General features: G+C 33.0%; 1 protein-coding gene across 1 annotated transcript in view; it reads left to right on the top strand.

The window, feature by feature from the left end:
- The first annotated feature begins 1,748 nt into the window (after positions 1 to 1,748).
- The window catches only part of LOC138313064 (multiple epidermal growth factor-like domains protein 11), a 19,437-nt gene continuing 9,633 nt past the window's right edge, over positions 1,749 to 11,552 (top strand). The window contains exons 1-15 of the mRNA XM_069253720.1: positions 1,749 to 1,782; positions 2,192 to 2,437; positions 4,653 to 4,757; positions 5,263 to 5,358; positions 6,047 to 6,142; positions 6,572 to 6,667; positions 7,073 to 7,168; positions 7,725 to 7,820; positions 7,924 to 8,019; positions 8,311 to 8,406; positions 8,698 to 8,787; positions 9,044 to 9,172; positions 9,674 to 9,794; positions 9,964 to 10,109; positions 11,281 to 11,497. Of these exons, the coding sequence (XP_069109821.1) occupies positions 1,749 to 1,782; positions 2,192 to 2,437; positions 4,653 to 4,757; positions 5,263 to 5,358; positions 6,047 to 6,142; positions 6,572 to 6,667; positions 7,073 to 7,168; positions 7,725 to 7,820; positions 7,924 to 8,019; positions 8,311 to 8,406; positions 8,698 to 8,787; positions 9,044 to 9,172; positions 9,674 to 9,794; positions 9,964 to 10,109; positions 11,281 to 11,497 (1,760 nt within the window). The remainder of the gene's footprint in view (positions 1,783 to 2,191; positions 2,438 to 4,652; positions 4,758 to 5,262; positions 5,359 to 6,046; positions 6,143 to 6,571; positions 6,668 to 7,072; positions 7,169 to 7,724; positions 7,821 to 7,923; positions 8,020 to 8,310; positions 8,407 to 8,697; positions 8,788 to 9,043; positions 9,173 to 9,673; positions 9,795 to 9,963; positions 10,110 to 11,280; positions 11,498 to 11,552) is intronic.

Genomic DNA, 11,552 nt, shown 5'->3' with positions numbered 1-11,552 from the left:
AACGATTTTGAAATTACGATGATATCCTGGATTTTACATATAACGAGTTTTTCTATTCTTCATCGATTCGTTTACACGCAAAACGGATCTCTCGAATTGGTTACTTTTCGAACGAGAAACGAAAATAACATTCATATACACTGTACACAAAGCGTTTTGATTCAAATTTGACATATCTTAATTTTAAATATTTACATATTTCTTGCTTTAAAATAAAAATAACGCATCTTAAATACTACAAAAGAAAGGTGCATTTAGTTTTATCATACTCGTTCGTTATCATTTTCCATTTCACATTTACCTGTTGATATCTATTTTGTTAACGTGAATCATGACCGCAGTTTGGTATATCAAACATGGTGTTTCCGCGCATGGGTATACGAAGAAAAATCACCACATATTTTGGGCACTTTCGCCAATTTCTTCTGTTTGTTTATTTTAAGCATGAGATGTTGGTACGGTGTAATTAATTGATAAGCTCTCAACATTTAGTCTTTAAGAAAATAATATAGTCCTATGCAGTTTACTTTTATTCTGAACAACCGGCTCGACCGTTTGTTAAAGTCATTAGTTCAAGTATGTATCCTGCAGTTTTTGATACAGGCCTGTGAGTGCTTTATCATGGCTCGTCTGAAAAAAATATGAAATGCCCAGGTCCGTCTTTAATACATAAATGAACAACTAGACCCAACAAGTCAAACCGTATAATCGAAAATGGTCCTGTTAATACGAAGATAGAGGCGGTCGTCAGCGGCACTGTAACTATAAATTTTGTGTTTCTTTGAACAGCTGTTACGAACTATGAAAACATAAGTCACAATTATGTATCCGTAGCCCTTTTAGTTTGCTATATAAACTTTGTTTGTGGAGCTCTCGATAACTCGAAATCGATCATTATTTTGATTCTTAGCGACAACTCCCTTGCAACTATGAAAAAAAAAGTATAATACAAAACACGAAATATGCAAATTGTTATTGATGCGTAATACACGTAGCTATATTTAACATTTAAGCAAACGTCGCCTTTGGAAAACCAACTTCTCAGAGCAGTGATTATGGCGGTAATTGGGCAGCTAGCAACGTCGTGGACGGTTGTACAAGTTCATCGGCTGGATGCTGTACTCATACTTCTGGTGCGGGACATAAAACGGCCTGGTGGCGTGTTGATCTCCAACAGTTAATGACCATTAACAGAATACAGATAATTTACAGAGGTGAGGGTAAATTATAATTAAATCTCAAGTTTCCATATTGTAGTCTGAAGACGTCAGAGTGGTTAGCAAAGACAAACTTAAGTATTTAGGAATTTATATTTCGGATGGAATATATATTGTTATCTTTTCACCCCTTTTTATTAATACTATAGTATTATTCTCGAAAACTGTGTTTACACTTTCATTAAAAAAACCGACACGAGCCGCATCATTAAAGCCGATAAACAGCACCCTGCTGTTTGTTTGTGTAATACATTGAGGCTCAAAAAACAAAAAGATACAAACATGTTAAAGAATTCTTGTTATTGAAAGGTGACCATACATGTCACACATACTCCATGTACAGATATTTTAGGGCAATCTGTGATTTGTCCAGTGGCCAAAGACAATAACAAGTAATACTACTTCCTTCCAACTACTATGAAAGGACGATGTTCTGTTTGGGACCTTTTAGGCCCCCACATCCATCGTTTTTATAACATGTTATTAAATTATTGAATGCCATATATCGTGTATACTTGTTACATATACATGATGGTTTTGTATCATAGCAGCTGCAGTTGCTATGGTAACCCTCCTAAACATGCAGAAACTCTGAAAGTGTGAAAATCTTGTCAATTTTGGCGAAGCTTATCATCTAGAAAGCGCACCCTTAAACTTTGTTTCTCCTAAACATGTATCTGAAGTAAAATTGTATCAGTAAACATGAAGTTTAATATTGCGCTTTAGTGTTTATTAGACAAAAACCATTAAGAATTAGGCAAAAAATAACTTTTTTTTTTAAATTCGCTTAATTCATCTATACATATACTTCGGGTAAATACTCTGACAACGAAAGCTGCAAAATTAGAAAATTTTCATTCCAAATAAATTTTTGATGTAGTGAATATTTTAAATACAACATAATTTGTACACGTATTTTTGTTATATAAATTAGAGTTTTGATACGATTGATCATGTTGATTTTTTCATTAAAGCTAATTTCCAAGAGAGATTTGGAGGTTATCAGCTCTACTTATCCAACGCGACCGACAGCCCGACACAAGGCGTTCTATGTTACGAGGACCAAAGTATCAACAAAGCCGACGTAAAACTAGATATAGAACACCAGTGCCCGTTTGTAGCTCGGTATGTCACCGTTTACAACTATAGAAATAATCCAAAACGACGATCCTGGTACAGTGATAACGCCATTCTGGAATTATGTGAAGTGATGGTATTTGGTAAGTAGAACTATACTTTTAAATTGAAATATCTTCTGTTTGAATTAAAACGCAAACACAGTATATTAATTATGAAAATTATTTGAAAGCAAATATCATTAACGTTGTAGACTACACCTATAATTTAAATAGTATTTCAAGATATAATGAAAACAAAATGTGAAAAAAATTGTTGATTTTGTTTTCATTTGTCGATATTTTAATAAAATTGGAAGTTCTAAAATTTTTTTTAATCTTTGTAATATTCTGATGAGAGGAGGGAAGTTCTTCAATAAACAATAAACGCAATATTATATACATGTTTTTTTATAAATATTTGTCATCCTTTCAGACTGGTAAATCATTTTGACAAATTAGTATAAACTAGAATATTTCCGATTGGAAATTTGAAACATTCGGTAGTTTCACACTGCATCATATACACTAGGTGGGGAGTTGTTGCTCCGAAAGTTGGATTGGAATATCCTTTCCAATTTGGACTCCGTTGATGTGCATTATCGTCTGTGCGCAAATGTATAAATGATATAATTGACGATTTGTCAGGATATCTGACCGAATACTTAGCTATTGAAAACTGGTTTTTTCATTATTCTATTTGTTGAGGACGTGGATATGACACAGTGATTTAAGCCACATGTATGTTTGGCTAGGCGATTAGGTGCCGTAGATCGTGAATTCATTCGATGCCCAATAGGGTACGAGTGATGAAATCGCTTTCCTTTGTTATTTCGTGTTTCTGAGACAATGTATATAATTTTAAGGTCCATATATTATAGAGAGAAAAAATCGAAGACGCGACGAAGTCCCCGGTAGGGACTAGAGAAATTCCACGTAATCGTGTTGTCAGGATGAAATTGGATGTCTGCGAAAGCGCTGTTAGAGGGATGGATTACAAAACACAGCAAAAAAAATCGTTTAAATAAGAAAACATCATTATAACATTAATGTGTTTTCTTATTTATTTTTTTTAGTTATATTGTATGCATAACATAATATCCATGTTATGTCTATCAGCGCTTTCGCAGATATTCAATTCCTTTATGACAATTAACATGGCACGTGCGAGTACCCTAGTCCTTAAACATAAGCGTCATTCTTATATAATCGTAGATCAATAGAAAGTTAAACAGACGGTTTAGGTTTATATCGTAATGCGTCCTATCAGTTTAGGGACAAAGAGGGTTTAGAGGGAGGAGGAAAGCAGGACTATTTCTGAAAAAAAACACCGACCTATAATCAGTACCTGGCAACTTTCCCATTTGGGCTTCGAACTCACAGCCTAGAAATCGAGAGCTAGTTTATTAGTCGTATCACATTTACCTCTCAACCGACCTCTATATGAGATTATTTTATCCTGTATAATTATGATTGTTTCATAAAAGAAAAATCACGCGATAACTCCATAGCAGTTGGTTTACATCCCAGTGCCCCTCACTGTTCAACTCCTACCAATCTTGATTATGAATAGCTTTCAACATCGGATTACTATTCATAGCGCTTTCCTCTTTTGAAAATGTATTGCATTTAATGTATGACTAGATTGGTCACCAGTTGCTGATAAGACTTTCTCAGCAGAGTTCTTTACTAGGTTATCCCCCCCTTGTTTAAAACTAGAGTGCGACATGCAGTAGAGACAAAATATCAAGTCAAATTTTAGTGATTTTTTTCAATATCGGCCGGATGACATGTATGTGCTTTGTAATTATCAACCAACAGAATATTGGCTCTCTAATTACGCACTACATTTTATTACGGGAAGATGTTATAATGCAGTATAAGTTAAGTTAACCTGAAAATAGACAAGGGACAGATTATCCTCACGGTATAAATATAGAGTAAAAGGTACATGGGATAAACAGGTCCCGTAATGTGTGACTGTTTATCATATATTACCTCGTTAAAAAGTTAATTTCTCAAATTAAAAAAATCTAGATTTTCTAGATGTTAATATCGTTTTCATTATAGCAACGTCTAGAAGATTTCGTACTAGAATTGAAGGTTCTGTGTGATACCAGAGATGAGACGGTAGTTTGGTCATTCGATGTTTATCAGAAGAATTGAACAACGGTACACTGTGGTTGACTGTGTAGCTTGTGAAGTTTAGCGTCGCTGTCTCTCTAATCTTCATAGAATGTTTTTCTCGATGATGTAATACTAGTTTTTTTCCGATAATCTTCTTATGAATGATTTGTGATAAATTTGTTTTTTGACACAGGATGTGCAGTGGGGCGTCATGGTCCAGGTAATAACAACTGTAGCAATATGTGCCAAGGATCGTGTTATGGCGGGAACTGTAACCCCAAGACCGGAGTGTGTTTCTGTAAGCAATTGATATCAACTTAGTCATCGTTGAACAAAGAAAACATTAAACTAATTAGGAGTCAAACTTACATTACATATAAAGGTTTAAATGATGATCGTTTGGTACTTGTGTAGTTTGATGTATTTTATTTATCGAAGAAAACAAAAACAAATTTCCACTAGAACACTAAAATGTATCAAATATAAAAGAAGGAAGAATTACTATGAAAATTGTATCATGTGTCATTATTATTTTCAAAATAAAGAAATGAACGAATGTAGCGTTTCAAATACATGTACAGGTATTGCACTCAATACTAATATATCAAAAAACTTTAAATAATTAATATTTCTGTGAATGCAATTAATGTACCAACAATATTGAAAGTAACATTTATGTTTCAAAACAGTAGTTTTTGTCGCTTAAAAATTATATTAATCAACTTGTCACTAATACTTTTTTAAATTCGGGATAATTGTTATCTATAGTAATATTCATTTCATTATATTGGTTTTTTCTTCAGATTGTGAAACAGGAAAATATGGTGACTTCTGCAACCTTGATTGTCCCTCGAATTGTAAAGATAATCGTTGTCAGAAGGATGGCGGAAATTGTTTTGGTATGAATCGTTTTTCATTTAATCACAACCTTTAGTTCCATACTAATATAAATACAATTAATTACACACTAAACGTATTCAGAATGCATATCTGTGACATGAAGGCATTATGAAATGACTTGTAATGACATTTTTGGATGGTGTACTTTTCTTTTAAACCAACAAATTCGGCACAAAAATGACATGTATTACGCTATGTTTCCCTTATTAATTTAAAATCATACCCAACTTCATATTGATATCTTCTCTTTCTATAATCATATACATTCAATGACTTCTTTAAAGATAAATTTTTATATATTTGACAAGTATGGATGTGTAGAATACATTGTAATAGCTAAATATAATAGTATAAACTAACTCATTATGTATACGTAAAAATTGTACATGCATGTAACCCAATGTTAGATTATGGATATCAATGTCACATTTCACAACCATTGGTAAATTAGCTTCATCGGAGCAAGAAAACAGTGTCTGCTAACCATAAAAGATCACATTTCATGGACATAGAGATAATTGCATTTTTAATGTGCAATAATCCACTCAAGGACCGGTAGGGTACGATTTTTTATTGTCATTATAAACGGGAAAAATATTATGAAAAAATATAGTACAAATAACATATTTTCTATCAAAAACTGCCCATTTTGATTAAAGAATACGAGATATTAAATAAATGTTACAGAATGTGTCCCAGGAACATATAGCGACAAATGTGACGAGACCTGTCCAGTTACTTGTAATGAGACGTTATGTGAAAAGAACACAGGGACCTGCTACGGTAAGTCTCTGGTAATATAATTCCTTTTGAAAGATATTGACATCAACTAAGTGAAATAAAAGGAAACTTTATATCATGGTTGCATTAAGCTACATTATATCGTTTTGGAGATAACCGAGGCAAAACACAAGAATATTTGGACGTAGATACAATGTATAAAAAGGATAAAAGAGTATCCGAAAAAAATACTTTATGAGCTGCACATTTGTTTACAAGTTTCAACAAAGCAATTAATTATAAAAAAAGGTGGAAAATTCCTTAAACGGATAATATTAATAAAATACCTTTTCCAGATCAGTTCTGCAAAGAGATGTAAAAGATAACTATGCAATATAAACATAAAAAAATATTTGAAATAGTGCGACAAACATTCATTGTTCTAACACACATTAAAGTAAGAATTATTATTATTATTATTTTTAATTTTAGGATGTATCCCTGGGAAGTATGGCGATAAATGCGATCTGACCTGTCCACTAACTTGTAATGAAACGTTTTGTGAAAAGGGCACAGGAAACTGCTTCGGTGAGACTTACTTTGACCTTTTATGTAAAATCAGTTTGTGATATCACTAACTGCAAAAGCATAAATCTATACCACTATATTTAATTATAATTTTTTCATACTAAATCCGACGTTCTTTTTGGCATGTACTTTTTCTTCATACTTCTATGAATCAGAGAATGGGGTGAAAACTCTACATTATCATGACGTCACAATAGAGACGTCGACGTTGCGTATTGATTTAATCCATTGGAAATGAATGGAATAGTACATCTAAAACGTATTTTATATTATTAATAGTCCGAAAGATTAATTAAAAGTATTGATGTCACTCTTTTTTAACTTCATCGGGTTATAAAATAAATTTTGTTTGCGAACTTTTGTGAGAACCCGCTACATTAATGACTTAAATGTTTGCTTTTTCAGGGTGCGTTCCACAGACGTATGGAAATCGCTGCCAATATAATTGTTCTACGAATTGTGAGAATAGTTTGTGCGCACAAGACTCTGGACATTGCAACAGTATGTATAATTAAACAATAATTATCCATTTTTCACATAATGCACATGATATCCAGTGATTTCGTCCATATAATATTTTGGTTGTTTCAAAATATCATTGATTTAATATGACTTCATCAGCCCATAAAAGAAAAATATACTAGTATAACTGCGCAATGATTTCATAAAAAAGACCCAAAATTAATTTCGAATTTCGAATAGATGATCTTCTTTGGTAAATTAAATAATCAAAAATTTGAACAGATTGTTGATGATATTAGGGAGATATGGAGTGATTTTGAAATGCATACATTAACTTTCATCCTTATCTTATTTATTTTAATTTATTAATTATATTCAGTTTTACAGGCGATACAATAGGAAAAATCACGAGGAAAAGCAGTTAAAGAACTGTGAAAAAAGTGTACATTTTTGTATATCTATGGAAGAAAACATTATTAATAATCACATTTAGTTGCTATTGGATTATATTTATTGTATTTGATCGACTGATGATTACAACAGTTTTCTTTTGGTAAGGCTTATCTTGTGTATTTATTCTTTCTTTTAATTTCAGACTGCAGTCCTGGCAAGTATGGTGATTTCTGTGAATTCAACTGCTCCAACAATTGCAAGAATACCAAGTGTTTGAGAAACAACGGGTCTTGTGAAGGTATTGTATGCTTCTTTATATCTATTAACTTACATTTTGTTGATTTGTGTAGACAGGTGTATCGTGAATTCTTAAATTGACATCGGATAATATTTTGTTTCAGAATGCGTTATAGGAAAGTATGGCGACGTGTGCCAATATAATTGCTCAACTAATTGTAGGGATATGGTTTGTGCACAAGATAATGGACACTGCACAGGTAGGTTGTTTATCTTTCCATATTAAGATACATGTACCATGAACTCTAGGTATCTAAAGATTTCTGTGAAACAACTCGCTCGTAAAATAGGAATGATATAGAAAATACCCTCTTTCTTGTAAATATACATGATAATTACGATAAGAAAAGACATAATACATGAAAATATAAAAAAAAATAATGAAAGTAAAAAAGAATAAGTGGAATTCTATAATTGAGACTGCGTGAAAAGTAAACATATAACTGAAGCTTGTATAAGATTACCGGACTAATAAACTACAAATGATTCAGCCTGCGTCCCAACAAAACGTGGAGAAATCTGCCAACTTGATTGTCCAGAAAACTGTCAGAATGGAATCTGTGATAAAACCACGGCATCCTGCTCAGGTAAGCATTATATTGAAAATAAAAGTCATTAAGAAAAAAAATACCTATAAGATATTTGTGGAATCTCGATAATACACATTTATCTATTGCTGTAAGACCGGGTGTATTATCCAATGCATGTAGGGTCATTATATCTATTCACAATAAACCGACCTTCTGACACCTAGAATTTCTTATAATCGTTATATGAATCGGAGAAACTAAATAAATGTGTTACGTACGATTTAGGCATATTCCTGAATATAATGTTCATTCCATTATTTATTTTCACTTTCAATTATATCATTGAAGGTTGCGTCGGTGGATTTTTTGGGACGAACTGTTCTATGCCATGCATTAGTAATTGCAGTGAATGTGATCAGAACAGCGGGGAATGTACAAGTAAGTGAGCTTATTGCATGGTCTTAACTGCGTCTTATATAACGAACTATTTAAAAAACTGATGCTTTAAAGCAATTCCTAGCATTTGTTACCGTTTTATCATATATATGATTTCATGTAACGGAGCTTTAGATTGTTGTCAACATAAGCATTTTATTTTATTTTTGTTTCAGATATCAAGCGGTAGAAACATTTATGTAGATTTGGATATTTTTGCTGTTGTCATTCCTACCATGCCCTATTTTATAATTAACAGAATGTGTGGCTGGTTTATATGGTTTGTCATGCAGTATGACATGCGGCCATTGCAGTAGATGTGTAATGGATTCTGGTGTTTGTAGTACTGAATGTGATACCGGGTATGAAGGCAATTTCTGCAGAACAAGTACGTTTATTTCTTCATTGTGTTATAGATAGTAGTAGTTTTTATTAAATTGTTTTATTTGTTCATTTTAATCTTGGAAACAAGAACATAATCTGTGTGTATATACATAAATTAATACGTACAATAGAGTGACAGAAACAAAAATATAATAAAAGATTATGATTTTGAGTGGTTAAATACATAGTGTATACTGTCCAGCACTATTCCTAATTTGCATATTACAGAGTTATCCGCACTTGCGGGTAGGTATTGATTGTGACGTCATGTGTTTACGAGCGTAACGTCATACGTTTCGGAGAAAACGACGTGAATTGCGCTCACAAAATAATGACGTAACAATCGATACCTACCCGCAAGGGAGCTAACTCTGTATTATGCAAAGACGGAATAATTGTATAGGGATATGAAGTACATCAATCACTGATTCTACAACATGTATGCCGAATATTAAATACATATTTGAGAAACTAACCTAAATCTCAGATATTTTACAATGACCAGGAAAACAGGCACAGACACCCAGTACTCCGCCCACCTCTCCAGTAGGCCCAATAGTGGGAGCTGTTGTAGGGGTGATACTAGCCGCTGTCATAGTCACAGTACTTATCATACTGTTCAGGAGGTAAATATAAAATATAGATTTGAACCAGAGTATTATCAATTTACTTACATCTAAAGCATTAAACAAATGAAGGTTTGTTATAAAATACCAGTTAACGATATTGCACAGAGTTTGGGAGTTACTGAATGTTATTCTTTGGACCGATTCTATTTATATCCATTTTCAACAGACGTCGCTTGAGTGCTGGAAAGCCGAAATCCTTCGATGGTATACTACATTCCAATCTTAAACAAGATAATATCTACAACGAAGAAGTGGAAAAGCGAAGTAAAACACAAGGAGAAGCGGAGAAAAACATGTATAGCAATATATCAGGTGACAATTAAATTGGGTTGTTTTTAGCATATAAATATATAACGTACTATAGATTGGGTCAGGATGTGTCATTGTAGCATTAATTTATGCTGCTTTGAAATTCCATGTTCTTCTTTTTATGGTTCTCAAGTTATATCCAATAATAACACGATTATCACTTGTTTCTCTGACGGCGATATTTACCTTTAATTAAACAATTGATTTGTAGATATGATGATAATTGCTACCTTATTGCTACCATCCCAGGATGGTAGCTTTGTGGGATGGTAGCTTTGATAATCGGTCGCTTTGCCTGCCATGTTGTTGGGATTTTACATGGTTATAAATAGTCTGTTCACTTTGATTGGCTGGCCAAAACGTCTTATGTTTCCCGACGTCGTGTTAGTTGATTATTTCTGCACCAGACGGCAAAACTTCAACTTCTAGTTCGTTAGTGTTGTAACCTCATCTTTGGCGATCATTATTTTTTGTTTCGGAAAGGTAGCCTAGTGGCCCTTTGATGAATATCAAAAAGTTGGATATCTTTTACATTGAATGTGAAAGCATTTAAATAATCATTCTTCAAAAATGAATTGTCATAAGAACTATGGCAGCTTACTGTGAACAGAACGATTATTCAAGCTTTCCTATTATTGCTTCCTAATAAATAATGCTGTATGGTAGCCTTCTTAGCATTTTGGGAAGCTAATACTTGTATATCAATTATAGACCTGGTTGACGTCCACATAGTGTTATATCGCCCGAGTAGAATAAATAATGACCGAGAACGAAGCCCGAGGTAATTATTTTAAATTCTATATTGGTGATATAATACCATATGGACCGAAATAAAAATCCATAATATATTGGATATCTCGTTTGTTAACAAATGTCAAAAACAATCTCTAATGAGTACATGTATATTAATTACAAGAAAAACATTGGTCAAAAAACGTCTCCCTGAAGAATGCAGCGTTTGGGCAATGCAGTTCGCAAAGGAATATTAACCCGATGTTTCTAAAAATTGGAAAATGAAAAATACCGTGTCAATATGCTATATATTGCACGTCTCGTGGCCATGTATTAGCCGATGAAAATTATGGAAAATAAGAGCACATCTAAGATATAATGATAAAATGACATTGTGTATTTGGTGTACACCTATTCTATAACACATTTGTTTCCGGACCAGCTGAAGAAGAAGAGGAGCCGTCCAAGGAGACCGGAAATGTGTATATAAATGCGGCAGAAGTGTCCCGGGAGGAATCCACACCAGCTGAAAATGTCTATAGTAACACCGGTCCGGTTGGATTTCCTCTCTCCGAACTTATATCTATAGTCCAAACAAAGCTTCAAAACAAATCAGAAATCTTCGAGAAAGAATATAAGGTTTGTTTGTTTATTGTTATGTGTGTTTGTTTGTTTGTATGTTGGAAAGTAGATAGTCAGTACATACAATAATAC

The sequence above is a fragment of the Argopecten irradians genome, chromosome 2, assembly GCF_041381155.1.
Source record: "Argopecten irradians isolate NY chromosome 2, Ai_NY, whole genome shotgun sequence".
In the NCBI taxonomy this organism is placed as follows: Eukaryota; Metazoa; Mollusca; class Bivalvia; order Pectinida; family Pectinidae; genus Argopecten; species Argopecten irradians.
This window is presented reverse-complemented; position numbering and strand designations above follow the sequence as displayed.